Raw genomic sequence first — 27,833 nt, 5'->3', positions numbered from 1 at the left:
TACTTAAAGCCTCATTTGGATTTAACAGAACTCAAAGGGCTACATATTATTAACCTTACATTGATTTCATATACTTAACATGTAGATACTGTAGTATAAACTGGATGCGTGGCTGTTGTAAATTTTCCAATCCATCGCTTTTTGTTGGAATACGTGGGTTTCTGGGAAATTTAGAATTAAACCAGCCACAATAATGTGTTTGACCTAAGAAACTTAGAAGCTTTGCATTTAGTGTTATATAAGAGCCAGCTCCTGAGACTACATTTGGTCACTGAAACCAAACTGCGGTTTTGTCAGATGTCATTAAAACATGACAACTGCAGACAGATTAATAGAAAAAATGACTCAAACACTACTATATGTTCCACAGACCAAGTGAACATTGTTTTTGACAGGTGACAAAAAAACAATAATTATCATACAATTTAATAAAGTGTTCACAATTTAAAGGAATATCCTGCTTGAATGTAATGAAAGAGCACTTCTGATATTAAAACCTCACAAACAAATTGAGCTCATTTATGTCATTACAAAGTCTACGTTAAAGTAAACAGAGCTTCATTACAAAGAACCTTCCATAGTAATAAATACTATATCTCAATAGTGTGTTTTACGGTTGAGGTCAAGTAAGATTTGATCTTAAGGACACACTTGGTGGCAGAAAAATAAGCAATGTAAAAGTTTTACTGCCCCATCTAGTTTATAAGTGTTTGTAATTGGTCTTTTTAATACAGATTCTGGAAATACTTAAGTTGTCCTAGAAGTGAAGTTTATTCCCATCCTGGACATATGAAGGGTCACATGTAAAATCACAATGAGTAATAATGACCTCTTAAACAACAATTACTGTCTCACCAATCCTGGGGAAGCTTTAGATGAAGAATATCTACATAGAATGCCTTCAAATGTAAATGCAATATATATGATTCACATGATTAACATACTGTATTTTCAACCTTTTAACATTTTCTGGAATTAAAGGCCTGGGTACAAACCAGTGATAGCAATTAGAATCATTTACATTCAAAGTAGAAAACAGGCATGATTCTGTGAACTACTTGCCACAAACTGTTTGTGCATCACATATTATGTGCACAACAGAAGATGGGAAACTTTCTGGCCTTTTCGGTCCAGGTGTTTCACACTGAGCACTATCAGGCTTAACCAACAATTTACTGGCACCATCATCACCCTGGTTAGCAAACTGAGGGAATAACGACAAACACTTTTTAGTACTGCCAAGGTAATAAAAAAAACAGTACAGGTGGGGTGAAAGATCTTCCATGTTTATCCTGAAATGAGTGTCTTACTACAATTCAAAAATACTGCTGCTAAATAATATTGACTTGGAGTTTACTAGTTGTATCTCAACACTGTATGATGTTTCTCAAAAAAAAAAAAAAAAAAAAAAAAAACTGCTTTGATTTTAACAGTTTTATGATTTTACCACAACAGATGTGTCAGTCCCCTATCTTATGGTAACTTGACATTAACTTTTTACTTTTATGTTCATAATATCCTATGTGAAAGCCTGTTTTTATCTTATATTTTAAGGTCTGCCAGGTCAGACATTTATTTTCCCGCTCCATCAAGGAAACTCTGGATATGTAGCATTGGTTGGTTATCAGGTGTTTTTCTTTTTCAGGTCAGAATTAAACATGTCCATAACAGAACGACTTACACCACCAGAGAACGATAATGTTACTGTTTTTAGGCAAAGTCTTTGATGGGTGTCCATTGTGTGCCTTACATTTAATAGAACTTAAAAATAATGCAGAATTTCCATCTTATGTTGTGATGCATGAGCCCTGCATTATCAGATAATAATGCAGAGATGTGTATTCACTGTTGTCAATCACACACCACATTTACTATGTTGTATAAAGTATTTTACCAACCTTGGAGGTACATGAAAACCCTGGTTGGAAACAAGCTGTGCAAATAATCTTCAGTGTGAAAACCACAAAAATATTCCAAACCCTTCTTTCAATACCATTGTGTTTACCAAAAGAAAATAACTTTTTAAAGAATGACTACACATTTTAAGGCCCAATGTAGAAGAATCAATGCTTTTTAAAAAGTTAATGATATATTCAACAGGTCAGTCCTATCGCTTCATATTTATTTTATCCAAAAAGAAAATGTGCTCAGAAATACTGCTTCCTGTTTCACATCATTAGTACACAGATAAGGCATACATGTTCCTCACATTAAAAAAAGGTTCAACTTTTACAAATTAAAAACCCTTAAAGAACAAACATGCACTATTGCTCAAACCCATTAAATCTTTGCTTATTCTGACAACATACTGTACGTGGTTGCAGTGGGATTTTCGTTAAATTCATGGCTCCACTGTTAAATACGTTTAGTACGTTTCATGACATACGATCATCGGTAGTGTAGGATTAATGTGTAGTTTCCTGTCCCACAAATGTTCAGCACAAATATCGTTATTTGAGTATAACAAGTCTCCATGGGAGAAATGGCTGTGAGAGGACAAGCACGTACCAAAGTAGCCTTTTCTCAGAATGCACCAAAAATCAAGTGGCAATCTCCTTCTCAGTCTTGGGAAGCAATCATTAGAGCATGTCCTTCACGTTTCCATGGAAGTCCCCACTGACCAAACACATATTGAGTTAAAAAGCAGTATGCTGGGTTTTCCCAACATCTGTCCAGGCTCTTCATTTATCCAGTTCCTCCATCAGACACATTTGACATGACAGTGGGGTTTTTTTGTTTGTTTGTTTTTTTTTGTTTTTTTTTTTATCTTCCACCTACCAAATCTGAGCGAACAGGTTAGGAGTTATCCTGCAGCTCTTTGGCCTTGGTCAGTATGGTGTGGACATCTGAGATGGGGTAATCCTGACAGAAACAACAGGGCAAAAATGTTACAAACTCGTTGGCAATATATATGTAGCACTTCTGTCATTGTATGTCACTTAAAAATCTTACCTGCAATAGTCTCATATTCACTGTGAAGTCTCCTGCCAGTAAGCTATCTCGAATAAGCCTGTCAAGAGAGGAAAAGAGGCAGAAAATAATGACCAACATAGCTGATATCTGTACCATGGAATAACGGAGAACATTTTAGAAAGCTCACATGAGCATGGCACAGCAGACCAGGATGAGGAAGTGGAAGCGGTCCTGGTCAGAGAACAGGGTGTCCCAGATTCGGATGACATCTGGCAGGAGGAACTCCTGAGATAACAACAGCGTCAACCAGCGGAATGTGAAATACTGGGGTTTGATGTTCTGCTCTTCCTGTGCAGGAAAAATAAAAAGTGTTACATTGATATCATACTTATTAAGTTAATCAGTAAGTTCACTCAAATATAATTTGAAGTACTGTAACATTTCAGGGGGTAATGAAACTGAACTTCATCTTCCAATACAGTTGGGATTAATAGATCATAGTCTGATCAACCCCATCAAAAAAATGACAATACTGGTCAATAAAGATTAAAATGGTCAGTATTTCTACAATTGACCTCTCATGGCTGCATGAGTTAGTGCAAAACTGGTCAGGTGATGTTAAAAAAAAGGGCACACCCCAGAAGTGGAAACAATAAACCAAGTTGTTTTAGTGTTCCTTTTCACAATTACAATCTGTACCTACAGCACTGTCACAGTCTATATAACTGTTGCATTTTAAATTTTTTTTTAATTTTTTTTATTATTTGTAGTAATCTGTCTGCAAATTCTATCTCACCAGCTTCAGATAGAGCTCCAGGTCTTTGTCTTTGAGCATGGAGTACACACTCTCCATCTTATAAGTGATGCCACACTGAGAGTCATCCAGACTCTTAATGAAGTTATCTCTGTTCTCCGACATCAGGTTGGTAAAACAGAAGAATGTATCTGCTTCAGCATGCTCTGAATAGAAACACAGCACAGGCCATCATCATCAGTGGTTTGGGCATCTATTGGTATCTTCTATTTATATTGATTTATATTTGAATCCTGAGAAGTGATATTCACATCTAATGAAGTGCAACTTTATAATCTGAGCAGAGTGCTGCTACCTTTCCACTGGCTGTTGGGGTCTGTTGCAAAAGTGTAGTAAATTGGCCCGACAATCTCATTCATGCCCTGTACATAAGCTATCCCAGGGTTCAGTTTGGCATAGATGAAGAGGATCCGCTCCACCACCTCCCAGTGTGCTTCACTTCCATTTGGTAACACCTCATACTCATTGGATGGATACAGGTTCAAAGCCTTTCCAGGGGAGCTGACCTGGAAGAACACATTCAGCAAGCCAATTATTTGCTGCATTTCTTTATTTTTCACAAGTGAACAAAGTGTGACACTACAGCAGATGCTTGCTGAAAATATCTCAACAACAGATTGACAGGAGATTCAAGTTAAAAACTAAATTCTAGGCACACTATGTCTCACCAAACACGATGACTTACATTGGTGACTCCACTGCGGTTCCGGTTTACAGTTTGTGCTTTCAAGGTGGTCTGTTCCACTCGCCGACGCAGTGTCTCATAATCATTCTGTGGGTCCAGGATAAGTTGGCAAGGGTATTCTGTGGGACGCTGGAAGAACGCCATGTCTGGGTACAGCCGCCTGAAAATATGCAACAAAAAATATTTTTTATATTTTACATGAATTTTGTGTCTGCTTTTCTGTAATCTCACACTTAGAAAGGTTGGATCAACCTTATTTTTTTTTTTTTTTTTTTTTTTACAAATTTATGACTGGTCTCCTTTCACAATCTATATTCATTCTATAAGAACTGTTAGAGGAACCATACCTCACATCCTTGTCAATCTGTAGCAAAATCTCATTATCTTTGAAGTACGTATTCCACCTGCTGTCTGGGTTTGGGTTTAGAGGCTAAAAAAAATACAAAACAAAATCAGATCAAACAAAAGACATTTTTTTAGATTAAAAAAAAGCATTTTCTGTGAATTTACTGCAGTGGCCACACATAATGCTGCATTTCCACTATGTGGAACTGGCTCGACTCGACTCGACTCGGGTACCAGATACTATTTCTGGAGACCGTTTCCACAGGATACTACCGACTTTAGAGTACCTGGACGTCATAGCGACACAGCATGTAACTTCCATGTCGTCTCCTCAGAGAGTTGCTGATAAACTTGCTTGTTGCATGTTGTTCCATCAAGCTCACGCTGAATTTTTTCATCGGCCACCAAGGACAGAAATGTCTGAACCTCCTTGACTGACCATGGTGTAGTTTTGCGGGCTGCCATCATGTGGATTAACCTACCAGTATATTTACTGTAAACTTCCAAATCGTTTTTTTTTTTTTTAAATGGCAGACCGCATATTGATAACGTAATGATGCAGAGACAACTCTCTGACCAATCTGTGGCCTGCAGTATTTTCACATCACATTTTAGTATCTCTTCTCCCGTTTTGGAATCTCAGCAGAGCAGATACCAAAAAATTTGTACTGGGTACCAGATTCCAGGTTCTTTTACGTAATGGAAATGCAAAAAGGCCGAGTTGAGTCGAGACGGTACCGCATAGTGGAAAAGTGGCATTAGTGGATGGATGAACTTGATTGGTTTTTCAACTGCTCTTTTGAAGTCAGTGGTTGTGATTTGGTAGTTGCTTGTGTTATTTTTTTCAAAATGCTAACTTAATGATCAGATAAAATGGTAAGTAAGTACTGCCTAACAAACCTTCCAAATCTTGTTAATGGAATATATTCACCACATCTACAGTCAGCTGTCTGCCACAAAAAATGAATTTCATTAAGTGACAAACTCTGAAAAATCCTACTCTGCAGGCAAGCAAGATATCATACAGATCAATCACAGGTTGGCACTGCAGGCATCAAGCTTCTACAATGACCTGAAGTCTCATCAACAGAACATAAATGTGTACATGGACTAACTGATCGCTTATTACTGAGTCCAAATAAAGAGTAGAATGAGTCCAGGAAAATGTAGAATTTTTAAAGAAAAGTTGAATGGTTGTTTGTCTGTGTATGTCAGTCCTGTGATGAACTGGAGTCATGTCCAGAGTGTAACCCCACCTTCCCCTGACAGTAGCCGGGATAGACTCTGACACCTCTGCAACCCCCACAAGGATTAATTAGTTTAAAAAAATAGGACCAATGGCCCTGTGGCTTACCGGTACTTCCTATCTCTTATAATGGGGAAATTTTTCAAAGTGGCACGAAATCCAGAATCAGAGCCGGATCCAAATAATTTCACTAACTTTTGCTGACATCATCATAAAGAAGCTGTATCCCAAGTTTGAAGTCAGGAATTGTAGTTTCAGAGAAGAAGATGACTGAATGTTTTGTAACGGACGAAAGACGCCGCCGGACGCCACATGACGACAATAGCTTACAGCCTTTCGGCCGGTAAGCTAAAAATGGACAGAGGGACACAGAAAAGTTCCATGCAAGCTGGGGCTTTTTTGATCTAACCTCTGTGGAACTTACTGGCCTGATTGATCCATAACCCCACCCTAAAACACTCCTATTTTATTTGCTTTTATTAAAAACACACAATCATTTTTAAACTACAGTTTTTTTCTGAGAGAACAAGAAGAAAACAACAATATCCCATGTGGAGTGATGATATTTGCAAGTAGCTCTATTAAGACTGCAATGAAACTTAACAATGCTGCAACCACTTCTTTACTGAAATTAAGAGTTTCCTCTTGGTGCATTTATTGTTAAACGTTAACAGTGCCCAATACAGTTTGAGTTTTTACACTGGTTTCCCTGTTCTCAACACTGTCCCCCTGTGTGTCGTTACTTGACACAGTGAGTACCTTTATTGAATCAGGCCTCATTTCATGCTAATCACTACTTAGAACATCTGAAGAAATTAGATGCAACTCACATGGTCCTCCAAAGTCACATCTTCTCTGGCTAGGCCTAAGTTGGCTTTGGCAATTCCAGGCTGGATGATCATTTCTTTCAGGAACTGTGAGTACACCTCCCTTTAACAGACAGAACAGGTTTTGTTACGCTGTAAACACATACTGGATACAAAATGTCTGCCTGTAACAACCAGCAGAAGAAAGAAAACATCTATGGAATTTTATTTCTACTTTCTAACATATTATGATGCATCTTATTTTGTCTTTTTTGCCAGGCTTGTGCACTAGGAAAAGGAAATGAACCAGAGGATGGTACAGTTCATGATCGCTTGAATACTGAGTCAGCTCAGTCATATGCACCTTTACAACTGTTAAAGACCTTTTATTGCACTCTAGGTTGGTCAATATTAGTAGCAGGAGTATACAACAGATATATTAATGTGGTTATATCACATCCTATGAGTGACAAGAAATAACAGTTTATATAACTGACATGCATTAGAAACAGCAATAGTGTTTCATAAAAGCACAGAGAATGACAAGTTTTTTCCAATTGTAAATTGTGCATGTCTTGACCTCTGTTACTAACTATGTACCTTTAACATTAAAACATCTTTCTCTGTATTTTCTGTGTTATACAACTATAAAATAAACATAGGCTAACACATTCTCAATTATAGCCTAACTAAGAACTTAAAAAAAAAAATTTAAATCAGCACGTTAAAGTTGTTCAAACATATAAAAAAATCTTTATAGTAATAATTTTATATGTAATGAATGAGGCATTTTACACTGTACAAATAAAGTCTCCAAAGTCAGGTGATACAAAGTTCAGATGAGCTTTAGCTGTAATGGTAAATTAAAAGTCTAAATACTGAAGATAGCTTGTCACAATGAGCCTGGTGTGTAGGGAAATAAAGGACACAGAGCTAGAGGAGGTTTCTTCCCACACAGCCTCACCATGACAGAACACCATAATAAACAGCATCAGGCTCAGTGATTCACAGCTGAAATGGGGTCCTTTCTTTCTCCAGCGAGCTAACAACATTAGCTAACATCATGAGCCGTGTATGCTGATTAACAGCAGCTGATTTTAAAGATGCTTAGTAACAGCAGAAAAAGATGCAATGGTGAAATCTCTGAATAAAAGTAAGTATTCTCTTTATGGCTCTAAGCTGTGCTCTATTACCTCTGCTTTTTGAGAAAGACTCCCATAATGTCTGATCAAGAGGAAGGTAATTCAGAAGGATCTGAAACGAGAAAGAAACAATCTGGGTGAAAGACACATCAGAACATATGTGCAACACAAGAGACACAGTGAGCTGTTTCCATATTTAACATTTGAAGAACTTTAATTACAGGATAAATGTACAAAATATGGTATGTAGCTCCATCTTTTAATTAGGTCCTTTCAAGTATTCATGCGATATGATGTCAGAGCCCAGCTATTTAAAAACTGTGTGGTTTATGATTTGTAAAACCCTCATAGAAGAAAAATCAAACGAGTATGGAGGCAGAAGGACTTACTTTCCAGCAAAGTGCTCGTATGCCTCCTTCAAATGGAATTCCTGAACAAATAAAAAAAAGACACTCATACACTGCACAATAAACCATTTGCATTATTGGTATTAGACCAAGTGTGTGACATTACCATTGAAGCACAGCTCCCGCAGTGTCTTCAAGTTTATGTTTTCTTCACTTAAAGCTACTTTGAATTCTTGTATCCTAAAATAAGATAAAGAACAGGTCAATGCTATTGCTGCATAATTAAATTAATATAGAATTATATAAAGCAAAGACAATCCGAAAATACTCAACTTTGAGGGGCTGGAAACAATCAAGGTTTGGCATTTGAGTTTCACAAATAACTTAAAATATATATTTTTAGCTCTTGTCTCATTCCAAGTAAACTCCCAACTATGTGCTTTGGGTCCTACACAAAAGTGACATTAAATGTAAATGTGTTAGTTACGACAAAAACAATTAAAGCCTTTTAAAATGTCTATTTATTACACTGAAGTAAACTACAGCTCTGTGCTGGTGAGCTATTCCTGTGACATACTGTGTTATTTCTGGGTTGAATGTCTCACTTTATTCTGTGATTTTCATGCAGATGAAGTCTTCCATCTCTCTGCTAGACTGCACTGACAAAAACACGTTTATCTCTAACTCATGCAATTTTGTTGACAATTAAGTTCATGTCTAGACAAGAAAAATGAAAGAAAACACTTCTATTTTAGACTTTTTGAGTCTAAATTCATCAGCTAAAGGTCTCCATGTCCATGTCACATGTCTGAGGTTCACATCTTTGCTACTGAGTGTCTAAACAGTGTTTATACATCCAACATGTTAATAACTAACTATAAGCTCATGGGGTAAAAGGGAGGATGTCTTCTCCAGCATGAAACTGAATGTTTTAAGCTACTGTAAGATTCACAATGGCTGCAAAGTCATCCATCTCTGATAGAACATAAGCATAAGTTTTAGGATCAATGCCGTACATTTCTGGTGCAATTCTAATAGGAACCTGTTCAGAAAACCAATGGCCTGAGGGAAATGTTTGTTGTTAGCTATATTTAAAGTGACTTAAGATTCTCCATCATGCTTCTTAAACAATAAAGCATTTATTTCTTTTCCAGAAAAGGATAAATATAGATATTTAAGGATAACTGCCCTAGTAAAAACTGCTTGTATTATGTGTTACCTGCAACTGTATATGTCTGGTGCATAAGCCTGGTAGTAGATGCAAGCATGAGGGAATTTAACCATTTATGTACATCTCCAGAGAACAATCCCCATTTCAAAATGTTTCTCAAATTAAATCTGAATCAACTGGAATAATTTTATTTAGTTTTACTGTGAACCTTCTGTCTTCCTGATTTTACTTCATTTTTTCTCATCTGTCTGTCTTATTTGAAGTCTGGTGTTTTCTGCATGCTTTAAAAATCTTTTTGGTCACTATTAGGTTGTAATAACTGTTCATACTACCTAACTGCATAAAGACATTTCTCAGTAGGACAATAAAGAACTAATGAACCAATGCAATAATCGTGCTTCATCATTTAATATTCTCCCACTGCAGACAGAAAAAAAAAACTTAGGAGATTTAATTTAATATCCACATTAAATAGACGAATGTGGCTATTGAGGAGCATTAACACTTTTCTAGGGAAGAAGCACCATTAAATAAATATATAAAAAAGAATTAATGCAACATGGTTGTATTAGATTTCATTAGATTCAACTACAGCAAGCCTACCTTGTAATTAAATGTAGCTGCAGTTAGATTTTTTAAAAAAACATTATGTTATAGATCTGCTCTGCTCTTTGATTTTAAATGAGTTCTGAGGAGCACCTACTGATAGATTATACTTTATTTATTTTAATAGCAAAACAAATCACTTTCATTTATAGCTATATAATGTTGTTCTTCGAGCCTCCACAGTCATATGCACTTACATATGAAAACACTGTAAAACGTATTCATTAATATTGATACTAAATACTACATGGATCCAATAGTTCAGATAATACAGATAGCTGACTGGAACTGGACGGTTGAAATAACATTTTTAATCGTGAAAAGGGGCAACTGGATTTTAACCTGAAAAATTGATTATTTCATTATTTACACAGTAGGTCCAAAACGCTTAATCATGAGAGTATGACCTGGCTAATTTGTCGTTAGTTAACACGACAGCTTAAATTGAAATAATTCCCTTTTTTCCACCCTTGCACTGACAGAAACACACTGTCAGCAGATAACAGCTAGCTAATGATAGCTAATTGTTAGCCAGTGAGGAAGTATGTGTCAGCTGATGTGCTAACACACAGCTAGGCTAGCAACATTACAACGCTAAAGTTACTGCATTAGCATGTAAAGCGCAAACCAAGCCTGATGCCATTCTGACATTTAAAAAATACCTCTTAAACTTGGTCAAAGCATTTTATTCTCTTTTAAGTATATGTTTTAAGACGCTCGCCTTGAATAGTTTTCTTGATTAGGTATTGCTAGCTGACCAGCTGCTGTTAGCCTATCACCTAAGTTTTTGCGGTTTGGTTGCTAGCTGCAACAATTAATGATGAACCACCAGTCTTTATCGATTTGTCCACCCCGCATGGAAAAAATAAATGTTTAGCTCTGTCTCACCTGTTTTTGTAGGCAGTAGACATGTCTGAGCAAGCAGCGGCGTATGCCTTTAACTGTATCCAAAAATGATTGAATTATTGGCCAGAGGGAAGTCCTTCTGTCACTTCCGTCTTCACAACAACAAAGTGGGCAGGCACCACGATGCTGTTTATCTCCCACGGAACGATTGCAAAAGGGGATTTTACCACCCGTGTCAGTCCTCGATAACGAAAACACGACACTTTAGCTTACAAGCCTCTTGCCATTCATTGATCTTTTGCATGTGTTTTTTTCCTATTAAATAACATAAGCTATCATGTAAATCCTGACAGTGCAAGGACAGTTCAGAGAATTGTAATCAAAAAGTTATGATCAGACTTTTCAACAAGACATGTAAATGTGTGCATAGTTAATAAATACACATTTTCAAGCCAATGTCACAACTGATGAACATAACACAAGTGTGCATCTCCGTCAGTGTCCATCCTCCTGACTACCACTAGAGGGCAGAAAAACTCAAAGGACAAATGGATGCTGTGGAATGAAAAATGAAGAAGAATCAGATGGCTGAGTTACCTTTTATTAGAGGATAATATATCATTTGGCACAATAGTATGACTGTGAATGCACTTCTTTTTTGTCAGCATTATTTAGGGAGAAATTATGAAGGTTATAATTCAAAAAACCCATCATTAGACTTTGACAAGGATTCAACATGCATTCAGAACTCTAATTTCAAGATTAATCAACAGAAATAAGCAGCTGCACAATATGAAATAATAGTGATAGTACAAAATAAATAATGAAACAAAGTCACTGTCCTCTGCTATACAAACCTCTGATGTTTAACTTCTTTCTTACCAAAATGTAATGGCAGGTGGGTCAGCTTATTAGAAACAAGAGAAATCATGGCTTTCATGTCAGGGTGTAACACTAGAGGTGAAGACAGGCTGAATATTTGGGAAATATATTACAGACTTCATTTAATTTTTCTTTGTTCTCCATTCCCGGTTAATAATCTCTGGTGATTAATAATGTTCATCTGTACTGATATCTGTAGAACCACCTGGCTTGTTAAATATTGTACCTAAAATTGCCAGCAGGTCCTCTGTCATTTTATTAAATGATTATCTTCACAAAAAAGGTTGTAATTCTTACCCCCTGACAGTTAGTGCTAAAACCTATGTGTTTGTTGTTAATTTATTTATTTATTATACAATTCATGGATAGTTTCTTCTGAATTTCTGAACTATATTTACTCTTTCGGCTTTTAGGTTACACTGGTCTATACGTAAACTGACTCCAAAATAAAAGCAGTGAAACTTTATCAAGTTTGAGTCTCTAAAAAAGAAAATTAAGTCAAACACGCTTTTTGGGTTTCTGAGAATTTTCTCAGAATTAATGAGGGAATGGATTTTACTCAGAATACCAGATCTACTTCAATCCACTGTCTGCACATTACAATACAGTTCCTTTTCAGGTTATTTCTGGTGGAAAATTTCGAAATATATTGTATAAATGTACATAAACCAATGTATAGATTTTGCTTCTTTTTTTTTTTGCAAACATTGTATACCAATGACATATGCAATGTGTGTTTTTTCGTATGTTCATTTGAATTCACTGGTACTTGTAACCTACTACTAAAACATTAGAAACACTGACTAAATTAAATAACAGAAACCACCCCCACACTGCAATCGAAAAGCTGCAAATAAAGTGTCCAAGAGGAGGAGTGGGGGTCGGACATGGATAAATTAGGGGTAGGGGAGAAAAAGGAAGAATAGGAAGAGGAGAAGGGAAAAGGAGGAGTAGTAGAGGTAAGAGGAGGAGTCTGTTTGTTGACATCGGACGAAAACGAAAATCAGATGAGTGAAGATTGGTGATAGAAACTCATCTTCTCGCCCTTATCAAGACACCTAACCTTGGCGAAAGCTAAGGTAGATAACCTCCTGATGAGCCGTGTATTCAAACACCGCTGACCACTGTCTGTAGCCTGTGTTTTCACACAGAGTTGTTAGCTAACGTTAGCCCCTGCCAGCTAGGTGAGCTAACCTCATAGCAGGGAAAGTCATCGTTAGCAGCAAGCTAATTTAGACGTTGGAATGCATTGTTGACACCGTATAGGCAAGTTAAAGCTTAATTTAGAATAACAAGTGGTGCTCTTTGGTATTCTGAATTGTCGTGAGTGAGTAGGTTAACAGTTGTCTGTTTGTTTGTAGCTATCCATCGTTATTGTTCTTAAATTACATTACAGTGTCGGTCGCTAGCTAGCAGCTAAGTTAGTCAGTCTGTTGTCTCCCTCAGGATTCATTGCTGTGTGGTTAGCAAAAAAACTACTAACAGACAGAGTCAACTACCCCTCCAGGTTCAGTGTATCATTGAGTCATTGAGTCCAATGTTAATACGGATTACTGTATTTTTTTCAAATTTTAAAACAAGTTTATGCAAAGTAACACATAGTTGCTAACCAGCCACTGACATATCAGCTAACTTTGCTAAGTGTCTAAGTATCTTTGTAGAGCATCCAAAGACGTAGTCAAAATTTGTAAATGTAGGTTCGGTATATATTGTTGTTAGGTATTTATAGTACCTAAACTATTTCATAGACACTGTGTTGGTTAAAGAGAAGACAAGGTGATGGTGGTGTCCATTCAATGTGTGTGATGTTTCACTTTTATTTACAGCTCTAATTTTTTGTGGCTGAATTATTTTTCTGGTATTTTCTTTGTATTAACGGCTCTAAGTTTATTGCATGTTTACTACAAAATATCATATGTTACATTTTTTGTAATAAACACAATTAAGCTGAAACAGGTGTTAGGCAGCAACGTTTTCAAGGATAGTGGAAACATGAAATAGTGTAGCATATTGTGACATTTCACAATGTCTTGTGAGATGAAGCACCCACAGCAGTACCCTTAACCTTCTTATACCACTGTTTCCTAAGGTCACCTGCACTGCCCTGTCATAGATCTGAGGCGGACAAGAAGAGGCGAACATGGCAGCCAAAGCAGGAGACAACCCTGACAGCCTCATGACTCTGGCAACAGTGTTTTGCCTGAGGAACCTCAGGAAGACCATGTGTTATCAGGGGTCCAGAAACAAACTCCAACTGCGCTCAGACATCTTCCTTCCAAGTGAAATATGTGACAAGTTGGTCAACACGTATGTAACAGGATAAATTACATTCCTTTCATTAACAAGTTGTTTCTTACTGCATTGCACATACAACCTCCCACTGATTCTATGTTTTGTTTGTTTGTTTTTGGTAATAGGTATATGGAGTTGGTCCACACAGATAGTAACTTTGAACCAGAAGAGAGCTTCTTCCAACTTTTCTCAGATCCTCGAAGCACGAGACTAACCAGGGTACAGCTGAGAGAAGACTTTGTACGTGACAGAGATTTGGAAGCTATTAAAAAACAGGTACGATGCCATAATTGCAGTTAAACAAATTCAGCTAATATCATACATAGCATTACATTTTGTTTTGGCAACAGAGCATTGACTCAACATCTCCCAATGAAACTTGGAAATTCTGAGTAAACACTATTATCCATCTGAGTAATACAATGTTTTTTACTCATCATTAGGTCGCTTAATTACAACTTTATGATTGGTAGTTTAATAACATATACATTGATAGTCTCTAAACTGTTAGACACATCAATGCCACAGATATTTTATGTCAGATAATTTTATCAAAATTTGCCAGACATTAGGGATACTACATGTCAGTTGTGTTACACCTTAACGTGTGTTTCCTGCACCCTGTCAAGTTGAACCCAATTTTAGTCAGTCATTTTATACATTGTATCTCAGGCAATTTACAGTTATTTCCTTCTACCAGGACCTGATCGAGCTCCACCTCACCTATTGCAACAGTCTGTCATCGCGCAGTTTGAAGACACTCACCAGCTTCCGTGAGACTTTGGTGTCTCTATGTCTCTTCAGCTGCAGCAACATCTTTTACAGACAGGGCGGTGCCCCACTGGCCTGTAATGAAGACACGGAAGATGATGAAGAGGAAAGCCCTGCTTCTAGGCAAGCATTAGACACAAACTTTAGCTTCCAGGGCTTTAACCGCCTCAGGTTGCTCAATCTGGGGGGTCTATCTGATGAGGTGGATGCCGAGACCCTGCTCAAACCCCTGAGGTCACTCACATCATTAGATCTGTCTAATGTACAGTTGCTGGGAACAACGTTTCTCACCCAGTGGAAAGACAGACTGGCCTCTCTTGTTCTCTACAATGTGGACCTGTCAGAGGAGCTGGTCAGTACGGTGGTGGAGCTTGTAAATCTCAGGTAAGGGAAGAGTGCATACTTATTCTCCTACTTGTAGGGGAATAGGCGTCATCACATGGCATGCACCAACTGTATGAAGGGTTCACACTGCCCTGTATGGGAAACACCAAAATATGCTGGGGATTAGGTGTTATTACAGAAATAGTCTAACCCACCATTCATATTGTATTTTTCCATCATATGTTTTTCAGTGTTTGGCTGTCAGAAATTTAGCATTACATTAAATCTACCACCACCCTTAAGAACGGGAAACTCTAGAAACTTAAATGATTCACTTTCATAAAGTCAGGCGTATCGGCTATTACTTTAGAACTCTGATAAATAATTAACTTATTGATCACAACCAAAATCGCTATAAATAGATGGTAAATGTTGAAGGATTCAGAGTTCTGCTGCACAGAAGTTGGCAACATTGATGCATGCACAACATTAAAATAGATTTATTGAAAAATACAATAAAAAATGTGTTTGAACAATAAAGGGGTGTGGAGCTCAGAGAGAGAGAGAGATTTGAGTTACTGCTGCATGTAGGTCTAAGGTCAGTTTGTGTGGTGAAACTGCCGGGTTATACGAAAGATTAGTTGGTTGCAAACAAAACTAACCTAAACCAAATAAATCAATCCATGTACAAAGTCAAAGTCAAATGAGTTTTGTGCTTGGTGGTTTGCTGTCAATGCCCAATTAATCTTACCAAGTCGATGGAAGGAAAGATGAAGATTCTGGCGAGCTGCTTTAAGTCCAGTAGTCCAGAGAGTTTCAGTCTCTGATGGTTTTCATGCTGCTAAGATCACTGGTTGCCCTTCACTGTCCTTGAAGTGTTTAGTTAGATAATTCTGGTCTGTGGCTCCTGTTGCCTGTAGTACCAGATGGCATATGCCTAAATTTTATTCCAAGTTAATCTAAGAGATTAGCAAAAATGAACATCTTCAGTTGTGGAACCCTTTCACACTTAGCAATGAAATGGCTGTACACTCTTCTTATTTGTTAGTACTGGTAGGGCTGATTTTGGCTTCTTATTATAAACCACTACAAAAGTCAGTGTTGTGTGCCTCAGTATAGTTTTCATACCAGGTAATGGAAATCTAGTAGTTTTGCTGTTTGTGTTAAAGATTCACTGTGTCATTTTTAGTTGTAGCTGCCAGTGAAAATGCAGTTTGCAATCAGCCACTTTATCAGTTTTCAATTCCTGTAATGTAAATAAATCTTCCCACATGTCCCTAAATTTTATACACTGAACCTGTAAAACTCAAATATGACTCAAAAGACTAAGTAATATGCATGCTTGTCTGGAGAGACTTAAGAATACCACATATGTGCCAAGATGCATGCACATTTTGAGTCTGACTAAGAGGAAATGCGTATCAAATAATCTGATGAGCTTGGCAAAAAGACAAACATTCATATTTTTGACATCACATGAATATGGTCATGTTGATGTAGTCATGTGCCAGGACTGTTCAAGTGTCCTTTCCAGTTTTTTTGCACATGGAAAAAATTATGAAGGGCACAGTGGAAAATATGGCAGATGTCTTATAATAATAAAATTGTAGCTCCAGTGGATGAATCAGTCATACACCAGTACGACATCTTGTATCAGATAAATAGTTGTTATTATGAGTTATGAGCGGGACACGTTGTTGATACTAGGTGTCCTATTCTAAAGGTAACTAATGTACTGCTTCTCTGGATTGGGCTACTGTGAGTGGGTGACAAATCAGATATCCTCAACTGTATTTTAATTAATTTCAGCTATTTTTTTTTTACTTTATCCTTCAAACCTAAGTGCTTTACTTCAAAATCTAATAGGCATTGACATGTAAAGGCTTTGTGTAGTTGTGGAATGGAGGCTTATTGTGAATCCTTTGACTTTGTGTGTTATTTGTAAGTTTTTAGTACAGTATATTTATTATATAATATGTGCACACTAATTATCTGAAGTGAATAAAGTTAATACATGTCTGTTATTTTCTACAGGCATCTGGACATCTCAAGAGAGAGCAGGCGGACCTCAAAATTTAAGATGACCAGGAAAATCCTCACAGCCATTGTACAACGGCTGCTCAATCTGGTGTCTCTGGACATCTCAGGGCACATTATGCTAGACAACTGCACAGTTCCACATTTTGAAGAAGCTATGGGCCGACCAAGGTGATTTGCCAGCTGTAGATTGTAATCAGAATATTCGAACATGACAAGATAAGAAAAAAACATCATGATGTGCTTTCCCGGAATTTAGAATCACAAAACATACTGAACACATTTTCACTTACTGTCAGGTTGAACAGATGAATAAGTTGTGTTGTGTCTTCCAGCATTGAGCCCTGTAAGAGCAGCATCTACCCCTTCCAGGAGCTGAAGAGGCCTCTGCAGTTTCTGGGTTTATATGACACCACCCTCTGTAATGTGATGCACATCCCTGCATATAAGGTAGAAATTATAAGGACACATGAAGACATACATTACATGACTAATAATCACAATGTATTGGACTTTTATAATAAAGGTTCATCTAGTAGACATGGTCTTTTTGCTGTTCTCATGGCTGTGAAGAACAGATACCAATATAACCTTTCAGAAGTACAAAGTTCCTACCTGTGGTGATGGACACTTAAAGCAGTCTTATCCTGAATCTGAACAGTAGCAAGAGCATTGAAGAGAGAAGAAGTGAATACACTCGACTGTGCTCTATATTTAAAATTTCATTCAAGTCTGAGTCCGAGAAATAAAATGTCTTTAGTTGCACTATGAGCCGCTTGTTGGATCAGTCTTTCCATCTGAGATCTAGGAGTACTTTTGGTAGTTAATCACATCTGTCGCCTTCTATGAGAATAACCCCCTCTAACTAAAGAGTGCAGTGTACACTGGCCGAAGGTTTGATTCATTAACCAAACAGTCTTATGAGGTACTTTTAACCAGTTTTGCTGCCCTGCATTTAATGTCAGTGTTTCTGGACTTTTTCAGGTGACTGGATCAAAGAATGAAGACCAGGTGCTCAATGCCATTGAGGCTTACACAGAGTTTCGGCCTGAACTGGCCCACAGAGCCATCAATCAGTTGTTTGACATCGCCAGGATACAACACTGTGGCCAGCTGCTCCGAGCTTTACAAGTATGGTGTTTGATATAGAGTTGTTTTTAAAGAATGTGATGTCTTATTGAATTTGTACCACTTTTAGTTATTGTGGCACATGCTCATATCTCTGTGTTGAACTTTCTGTGTGCTTGTCAGCTTGTCATTGCAGCACTGAAGTGTCATAAATATGATAAGAGTATCCAAGTGACAGGCAGCGCTGCTCTCTTCTACCTTACCAACACGGAATACCGCAGTGACCAGAGTGTGCGGTTGCGCCGGGAGGTCATTGAAGTAGTGCTGAACGGGATGGAGCAGTACCAGGAGGTTACTGTAAGTGCAATCATCGAATATATGATAAAGAAGGCTCAACTTTCAGATTATGTCTGTCTAAGGTCAAGAGTTTTTCTTTTAAGTCATTAACTTCATCTGTCTCATCCTTTGCCCCTTGGCCTTGCTCCATCAGGTCCAAAGGAACTGCTGCCTGACTCTGTGTAACTTCAGTATCCCTGAGGAACTGGAGTTCCAGTATAGTCGGGTCAACCAGCTGCTGCTGAAAATCCTGGAGCCAGCCAGGCAGGACGAGTCCATCCAGAGAATCGCTGTTCACCTCTGCAATGCTTTGGTGTGTCAGGTGGACAACCATCACAAGGAGGCTGTGGGCAAGATGGGATTTGTCAAGGTAAGGTCAATGAACTTAACTCTTTTTGCTTTTCTTTATTTCAGGTGGATATAAAATTTGATTAGGTCAGGTTCAAAACAGAAAAAATACTGCATCGGTTATTAATTATACACTGCACAACGCAGTAATATGTTAAAGCCTGTTGAGGTCTTGCTTTTCCACAAGGCTCTTGTGATAAATGGTAGTGGTCACATACAATATTGAAATGTATGGTAATCTTTTCACCTGTGGTTTGATGCAGAACAGAAAGCCTGCCAATATTAACTGAATATTTTGGAGTTTGTTTTTTGACAACGAAAAAGAAAGGAGAAATAGGATCACTCAGAGAGTGTTAGTGTCCAGTCTTGATCCAGCACATAATTATATGCAGCAGAGAATTGAATTCTTCACTGGATCATATCAGTATCCATGTGCTTATTATTCAAGTTTTCCTTACTGTTTCAGTGAAATAGAAATATACTTAGATCAGAGATATTGGTCCTTACATTGCTTTTGCTCCTGCACAACACAATATCTTACTTTAGTAGCATCATGGTGCCATTTTTCTGTAGATGTACTGAAAGTCTGAAATTAACACTTAAGCTCTGACAGCTTGTTACTCATTTGGCTCTCTTTTTTAATTCCAGACCATGTTGAATTTAATTCAGAAGAAACTTCAGGACAGAATGGTGAGTGTGAACCCTTGGGTGTCTTTAATTTGATTTCAGACAAAACCTTGACTCACCTGTACACATATTCTTGTCACCATTGCTAAATAAAAGTTGTTAAATATGCATTACTTGTGTTGATTTCCACACAGTGTGACCAGGTGATGGAGTTTTCCTGGAGTGCTCTGTGGAACATCACCGATGAGACTCCAGACAACTGTCAAATGTTCCTCAATTGTCGGGGCATGAGTCTCTTTCTCGAGTGTCTACAGGTGAGTACACTTATCCAGGAGTACGTCCAAGATGATGATAAGACCTATTGAAATAATACATAACTTCTTTATTTTTTAAATCAAGGAGTTTCCAGACAAGCAGGAGCTGCACCGCAACATGTTGGGGCTTTTGGGAAATGTTGCAGAGGTCAAGGCTCTGAGGCCACAGCTGCTCACCCCACAGTTCATCACTGTATTCAGGTAGCAGACTGTTTAAAAATAAGTCACAAACATTTCTCAGTCCACTGTTTTGTGTTCTGTTTAGATAATGTTAAATGCCTAAAAGCTGGTGTTGCTACAATAATAATTCAGTCATTACAACGTGACTGTCCTAATTTTATTCTCTCACACCTCCATGGAATGAAACACTCACAGTTGTCTGCATGTGTGCCTCCTTTCTGTTTAATGTTTTGACAGTAACCTGCTAGACAGTAAGGCAGATGGGATCGAAGTATCGTATAACGCATGTGGCGTCCTTTCACACATTATGTTTGATGGGCCAGACGTTTGGTCTATGGAGGAGCCACGAAGAGATGCCGTGATGGACAAAATGTGGGATGCCATCCAGAGCTGGGATGTCAGTTCTCGCCGCAACATCAACTACAGGTGTCTTTCTTTTTGTATTGTGTGTCTCATTTTACAAAATATGATGCTTAATTCAAAGTTACCTCATGTGCCTCAAATATTGTACCCTTTTCTCTGTTTAGTCAGAACACACAAACACAGTACATAGCCATGTTTTGTGTTGCACAAGTTATTGTTGTGTTTCATGTGTATTTGAACGTGTTAGTGTGCAACCCGCAAAAGTCAAACATTGTATGTATCATATGTCTGTGTGTAGCAGTCTCGTACAGCACAGATGTCACTGGGTTCATCTGTCTGAATGTTTAAACTGAGTTTGGTCTTTAGGTCATTCGAGCCCATCCTGCGGCTGCTGCCTCAGAGCATCTCCCCTGTCAGTCAGCACTGGGCCACATGGGCTCTCTACAATCTGGTGTCAGTTTACCGTGAGTATCTGAAGCACTGGGCCATTACAAAGCAGTCCTCATTTAGCACTGAAACCTTTGTGTTTACATTTTCAGAGGTGTTCCTGAAACTGTAATACTGGTCATGTGACTTATGTTGCTCCTACAAATGATACTTCCTAACTATTAGATACATATAAATACAGTACATCTAATTCATTTACACAAAAATATATTAGAATACATTTTCACAATCAGTCTACTTTCTATTTCTGGGCTATAGCAAGCAAGTATTGTCCATTGCTGATAAAGGAAGGAGGAGTTGGTCTTCTGGAGAAAGTTTTGGAGCTGGAGAGCTCACAGCCTGAGACCAAGGAGATGGCCAGGTAAGACCACTTAAGCTTTATCTCTTTTTTTTCTTTCTTTTTTTGTTTTAATTTTGCCTGAACAGCATTTGTGTTGCTTATTAATCTAAATATCTACAAATTCACACAAATAGAGTTTTTTTTTTCCTGTGTGTCATTTTGTCCTAACAAATGAAGGAAATTATCTGATTCTGGTGCTTCAGGTGCATTCTTGCACAATTTTCAACTTCTGTTGCACACCTTAGCTCGTTGTGCAAGCCACCAAGTAAACACTCGCCAGGGAAAAGTGCATTGCTAACAGAACACTGTATACTCAAGCTACCGTTCAAGTTAGTTCAAATTGTCTGTGGTTCTTTTGTCAATAATATCTGAAGTCCATACTCCGTAGGACATACCTCATTCGTCCAGAGGTTTGGACTCTGCAGTTTGATCCAAACCAAACAGCCGGTCTTTGGTCCAACTAAAACAAGTGGTCTCAGTCAGGCTCAAAATGTCCCATGGTTCAGTGCATACACATTGATAGAGGCAGATAGTTTAGACTTTAGGACCACTCACAGGAAATTGAGTCATGGAAAAACAAAAGAAGAAAAATGAATGGCAGCGATCAGCTATTAGCAGACTGATGTTTGTCTACAAAGGGAGACACAGCAAACGTAGATGATGACGGCAGGACGTGTGAAAGCAAAATAGGATCATCTTTCTAATCTATACCATGTAATAAAAACATTAAAATTGGTTCAAAAACCAATGAGCTAAGGTTAAACTTTATTTTCATCATTGTTCAAACTGTTAATTATTTTGATGATTAATTCATTAATCTTTGCGTCTGTAAAAAAAGATAAATGCCACAAGCAAAGGTATAGTTGAAGCTACAGATGAAGGTAGTAAGATACCCAAATGCTTACTAACATATATGGTACAAGAGCTCATGCTGCTTTGCTTGAAAAATTACAGATTATATTAATTGATTATCAGCTATTATTCACATATTGTTTCTATCCAGTCACTTTATTCACATTTCAGGCGCGTAATTCATACTCTGAATTGCACCAATTCTAACTTTGTGTGGACCACATGTCATTGATATAAAAATCAGCACACATGCAGAGATCTCTAACTTATTTTTAATTTCTTAGGAAAGTCATGGAGCAGTGTGAAAACTTCAAAGAAGATCCCATGGAAACAAATCATGGACAGGAGGTAAACTATGAACAAAGGGGTTGACATCACCAGAGCTGCGATTCCCTGCAAACATTGAGCAAAGCAACCTGAGGCCCCTCCTACTGTCATCACCACAAGGGTCAAATTGTGTGCATTATTATGATTATTATTATTATGATTATTATTATTTTGTAGAGCAGATCTGTGTCTCTGACCCTCTTCACAACAGTTTGGAAAGAACCTTAATATATGACACATAGGAGTTAAGATGTGGTGCATGGTGTTTTTATTGTGAGGGTGCTTGTCTTTGCTCACATAAGCATCTCTTCAGTTGGGACAGGTTTGTGGGGTGAGTGACTGTTTTCTGTCTGTGTGTGGTGTGTGTGTGAGAGAGTGTCAAAGAATTATGACAGAACAAACAGTCGGAGTGATGCTTGATTCTCAGTGAAAGGAAACAAAAGCCCTCCCCAGCTCACTACCATTAACTGTATAAGATGAATGAAAGGCTGAAGGCCGTGTAGTCTCCTGCTCCACCATCAGAGGTCTCAGCTCTCACACTGCTTGTGGAAGCCACTGAGCTGTGGACACATGTACAGTGAATATTAGCCATTATGTGTGTAGGCAGCAGAGAAGCATCACACTGATGTTGACAGGAGGGATGTCCTCCCAGACATTGTGGCACAATGATGGACTTCTTTGTTATATATGTAAATACTCTCTGTTTGTTTCATCCTTTTACTGTGTGTATGTTTTATAATATAACTGTAAACACTCATGACTTTACTCCGTATTTAAATTTGTTTTCTGACACATGGTCAGCGCTAAGAAAATATAAGACAGAAAACCCAATTATTCAAGTGTAGTCCAGTCCAGTCCTAGATACCTACTGTTCCTCAAAGGATCATTCTGCTTTTTTCAACCTTGTTTTTGTTTTTCATTATCTGGCAGTTTTAATTTCTCTTACATTTGACAGTAGATGCAGTGCTGAGCATGAGCATCAGATGTAACATCTCTGTGCCAGCAAATGCTACAGAAAAACTAACTTGTGCATCATGGAAGATTGCAGAATTGAGGATGAGAACTGGTAAATTGCAAAACATTTTTAAATGAGTTTGCATCCTTAAGGAGCTATTAATTTTGAAGGAGTCCAGGTGGAGTCTTAAAGGGGGTACAGAAAATGGATGGCTGAGTGGTAGAAATTACAAAAGAAGCACTCTTTAGCAAACAATTAGTCCTTGGAAGTCTTACACACTTGTGCTACATGCAAGTGTATTTCCTGCTATAGCAAACAGTAAATCATGTCTCTTGACCCACTTAACCCAGTACTGCTGTAATGAATGATTATTTCCATTGTCAATAAGTCTCATATTTATTTGCCAGGTTCATAATTTTATGTGTCTTCTATAAAATGTCAGAGCATTTCTCTTTACAGAAGGTTATATATCTAAATTTGTGTCATAATCAAATTCATTTAATTCGTTCACAGAACTGAGGAAGATCATCAAATCCACACAACTGTAAACTGAAAATGAAAAATGGGCTTTTTTGGTACAGATGACAAAGAATTCATCAATTATGAAACAAGACCTGAATATTTACAAAATTGGAAACTTTACTTCATATTCTTCGTATATTCTTATACATGTGGGGCATAAATGATTGATGAAAGAATGAGCACCAGACTAGCATATGTATTATCTTTCACATCTTCGGTAATGTTAATTTCATCAATCAGTCGCGTGTGTTCCATTTTTCTGTCTCACTTTAACACACTTAAACATTTGTGGTACAATATTATACTGAAGTTTTAGAAATGCTGGCCCTCATTGCTGTAATCACTTAGATGCACGTACACCACAGCGTAGCCTGATTCAGTGTCACATCTGAATATACAATATGAATGTAAAACCATTTGGGTGTAAGCATTTATTAAATATAAGAGGTTCTCATGGAACAATGGAGTAGTTAAAACAATTTGAGAGAAGAAAACCTACCATCTAGGCCTGACATTTAAACCAAGCTAATTGTCATTTGTTGTTAAATATATATGAATTTTATCCACCTGTATGACTTCTGACAGCATCCTGATTTCTTTATTATTCCCTCTCCAGTGTTTTGCTCCTGATGTTGTCAGATAAGAAGTCAGATAATAACAAAAACAAGGCTGAAAGAATCAATTATCCTTTAATAAAGGCTGAAAAAGGCTTTTATTTTTACTGTCAGTCAGTCAACATGCTGCTAAAGTAACTGCTTCACTTAAATCTAACACTTTTTATAATCTTAAAAGCTAGAAGGGGAAATAAAATGGAGCATTTCTGGATCACACAGATGAGTTTCATTCAAAACAGGGGAGGAAGGTGTTGGACAGGCTCGGTTTTTGACCATAGATACATTAGAATCTGATCTGTGATTGGACTGAAGGTGTTACCTTGCAGGATCTGTTGTCACTCAACGCTATCACATCTCTCACCCACACTTGGAACAACTTGTTGGCGTAAATTGACTTCTGTCTTAACCCAAACCCATGTCTGTTTGTTCATTGACTCTTGGGAGTCTGAGGCGCACAGCGGAGTTGTTTGGTGAACAGACATAAATAAGCAGAGTTATGTTTATATTCAGGTTTGTTGATTGAATTCATGTCCTGATAAATATTTTTAAAGACAAAAAATTAGTAAGTAGCCAAAAACTAGGAACACAGGAAATTTCTCTCTTGAGATGATGTGTCATTTGGCTATTTAATGCAATATGTCTACTATATTCAATAGATAAAGCTGAATTTTATGTTTTTACAACTTGTTTTAATACTTTGATTCTGAGCTGTGTCAGGGACCTTAAAGTTACTGCAGGTAACTGTAAAATTTAGAATAGAAGGCCAGCAAATGAATGTGTAGAAGGAGAATGACTAATGATTAATCTGAAAGTGAATTGTGCACTGGATCTTTTCTCAAATTATCAAAAATTTCGTTTAATTTAAGTGCAAAAAAAAAAACAGGAAAAATTCCATGTATGAGCAGGCAGTCAGTAGAAAACATGAGAACATTCACTTTTAAGAAGAACTCAAAAAAAGCAGGAAATACTCACAAACAATGACTTCATTCTCTTACCAACATACATTTTAATCCGGTCACTGTTGATTATGCATATGCACATATGTTTAAATCACCGTTAAAGGTATAAAATATGAATAAAGACACTCCCTCTGCACTGTTGAATGTAGCACAGAATGATGAATGATAAATGTTGGTGATGGGTTAGAGCGGGTTCAACTCCACATACAACAAAATATTAGCAAAGCACAGGATTCTTTACACTCCTGATTTTAATTGCACAACCCTGTCATTTGTGAAAGAACATGCAGCACCAGTTATATTCCATCACAATGTTCACGTTTTCCCCCTTGAACTGTAACACGTGTTAGTTTAGGTGAATCAGGTCGGACGTTCTCACGCTGTATGTAGCACCACAGTGTGAGGTTCCTGAAATGACATCATAATAAGGATTATGTGGATTCATGAGTGGGTTTACTAAGCTATTTCATATCAGTTGGGTTTACTTACTGATTGATTTTCTGCTTCTCATGTACAGTTTTTCTTTGAGTGATTTACAGGAACCTGGCGTTGGTAAAAATGAAAAGCTTTATCAGAAACTCACTAAATATTTTGTCTGGACTTGAAATGTATGGATTTTCAGAGCGTTTATCACAATTTCATGAGTGGTCAAAACACTTGTAAGACTTAAATCACTTATTTCTGAGGAATTCTTGGTGTTTGCTGAATGATTCTGGTAGCAGAGGTGTGCAATGCTCTCTAGAGAAATATGTTGGACATTTTCAACTTCACTTAATCTCTTTAATTTGAAGTCATTCTATCAAGATGTTTCTAATTCTGATTTCCAGGAAAAGCTATTTGCAAATATTACAAGCTGAAAAAAGCTACTGTTGAGGGTTGACTGTTTATTATTTATAAAGTGCTGAAATTAAAAGTGAAATACTGCCTCTGGACAACTGCTGTGTCACAAAATGTTTCAGATTTCATCTAATAATGTCATGCTTTGGAGCCTGTCGACATTCTGTAATTCCTTTCTCTTTTTTTGGTAATTGTTAATAAGTGTACTCCAATTTTGAGTCAAAAACATCTGATCCAAATGGTATGGAGTTCAGTTTTTCATGATCTAAATAGTACCAGGCCATTTAGTATGAATAAGCAATAAAGATGGAGTGGTAAAATGGGTGTTTTGTTTTGTTTTCTTCTACTGGAATCCTCCACGGTTTAATGGTCTGCAGTTTAATAATTAATGAACCAGTGCTGAGTGATGTGAACATGAAGTGCATCCATACAAAAGGAAGATGTGTGTCAGCTCTTCATCTGAAAAACACCGTCACCTCTAAGGGTTCACAATAAAAACAGGTTGGTGCAGTGTATTTTCTGTTAAGGGTCCAAATCATAGACTGAAAAGCATCATTCAGCCTTTTCAGTGACATTTAATGGATGACCCATCAAGATTTAATGCATAAATTCAGGCAAGATGTGTCATGATTTCACATTTCTTAACACGAGTTGTGGAGTTCGTCAGTGAATGAATATTGCTTCACAGTTACATCATGCATAAACTGATATCAGAAGCCAGTTTTTCACTAATGTCCAATTCTCTAAAAACATGAAGTTTTTATTATTATCAAACTGTTCTTTAGTAAGTGACAGATTTCAGAATAAATGAAACCACACAATGCAATGAATACTGTAGCAGCAGAGCAATAGCAGGTTTGATGTAAATCTGGTGTAAATCCACTTAATTCAATGTTACTGCCACAATAATATGATGGACAAGGACAAGATCACTTCTCATCATAATGATAAAAAATGAAACGCCATTGCAAAAATAGTATTTTGAGCTTATATTCAAGCTAATGAGCAGCATTATGAGTTTAACAGAACAGTTTGTCCTTAGGATATTACAGCTTTCTGTTTTTAAAGTGTGAATCAGTTAATGTGACTGAATTAAAAATAATTTGATCAAATGCATAGCAGTAGTTAAATAATAACATAAAAGCACTGGGTCCATGGGGAGTAACATGAAATTATTAATGCATGTATTGTCACACATTAGACAACATTTAAGTATATGATCCTCATTAAGTTGTACCACCTTTTTACTTATGGTCTGAATATTAGAAGCAAGATAATCATTTTTCAGTGCAAAAGTGTTTAGCTATGTTGTTTTTGCATGGTTATAGTGAGCATAAAATCTATTTCTGACTACTGAGAAATAAGAGAATACAGGGAAATGTTTTAGACAGTATTAAAAACACATTATTACATATAGTATTAACTCACAAAATGAATGAACTACTTGGCTGCTACAGGCTACAGTCTGTCAGTATTTAGTGTGAAATCTATTCCAATGACAAAAGTATCCCAAACAA

At 37.2% G+C, this 27,833-nt stretch overlaps 2 protein-coding genes across 3 annotated transcripts; one reads left to right on the top strand and one right to left on the bottom strand.

The window, feature by feature from the left end:
• Positions 1-293: 293 nt before the first annotated feature.
• Positions 294-11,090, bottom strand: tbc1d13 (TBC1 domain family, member 13). The gene is given in 13 exon segments (XM_030149859.1): positions 294-2,862; positions 2,953-3,010; positions 3,101-3,261; positions 3,710-3,873; positions 4,023-4,233; positions 4,413-4,572; positions 4,760-4,842; positions 6,834-6,933; positions 8,003-8,021; positions 8,024-8,063; positions 8,341-8,381; positions 8,465-8,538; positions 10,964-11,090. Coding segments are annotated over 13 exon segments (1,200 nt in total). The 5' UTR covers positions 10,987-11,090; the 3' UTR covers positions 294-2,796.
• A 1,664-nt stretch (positions 11,091-12,754) lies between these two features.
• On the top strand, positions 12,755-26,640 carry zer1 (zyg-11 related, cell cycle regulator). 2 transcript variants are annotated; one of them, XM_030150754.1, is made up of 16 exons: positions 12,755-12,882; positions 13,893-14,110; positions 14,221-14,371; positions 14,796-15,250; positions 17,225-17,398; positions 17,563-17,677; positions 18,212-18,358; positions 18,479-18,652; positions 18,786-19,001; positions 19,628-19,669; positions 19,801-19,920; positions 20,006-20,121; positions 20,338-20,526; positions 20,830-20,927; positions 21,169-21,271; positions 22,387-26,640. In XM_030150754.1, the coding sequence occupies exons 2-16, from the start codon at positions 13,944-13,946 to the stop codon at positions 22,472-22,474; spliced, it is 2,355 nt and encodes a 784-aa protein (XP_030006614.1). In that variant the 5' UTR covers positions 12,755-12,882; positions 13,893-13,943; the 3' UTR covers positions 22,475-26,640. The 2 variants fall into 2 exon arrangements, with proteins under 2 accessions (XP_030006614.1, XP_030006615.1); XM_030150755.1 differs by lacking the exon at positions 12,755-12,882 and adding an exon at positions 12,893-12,987.
• The last annotated feature ends 1,193 nt before the right edge of the window (positions 26,641-27,833 follow it).

Source organism: Sphaeramia orbicularis, chromosome 12, assembly GCF_902148855.1.
Source record: "Sphaeramia orbicularis chromosome 12, fSphaOr1.1, whole genome shotgun sequence".
Lineage (NCBI taxonomy): Eukaryota > Metazoa > Chordata > Actinopteri > Kurtiformes > Apogonidae > Sphaeramia > Sphaeramia orbicularis.
This window is presented reverse-complemented; position numbering and strand designations above follow the sequence as displayed.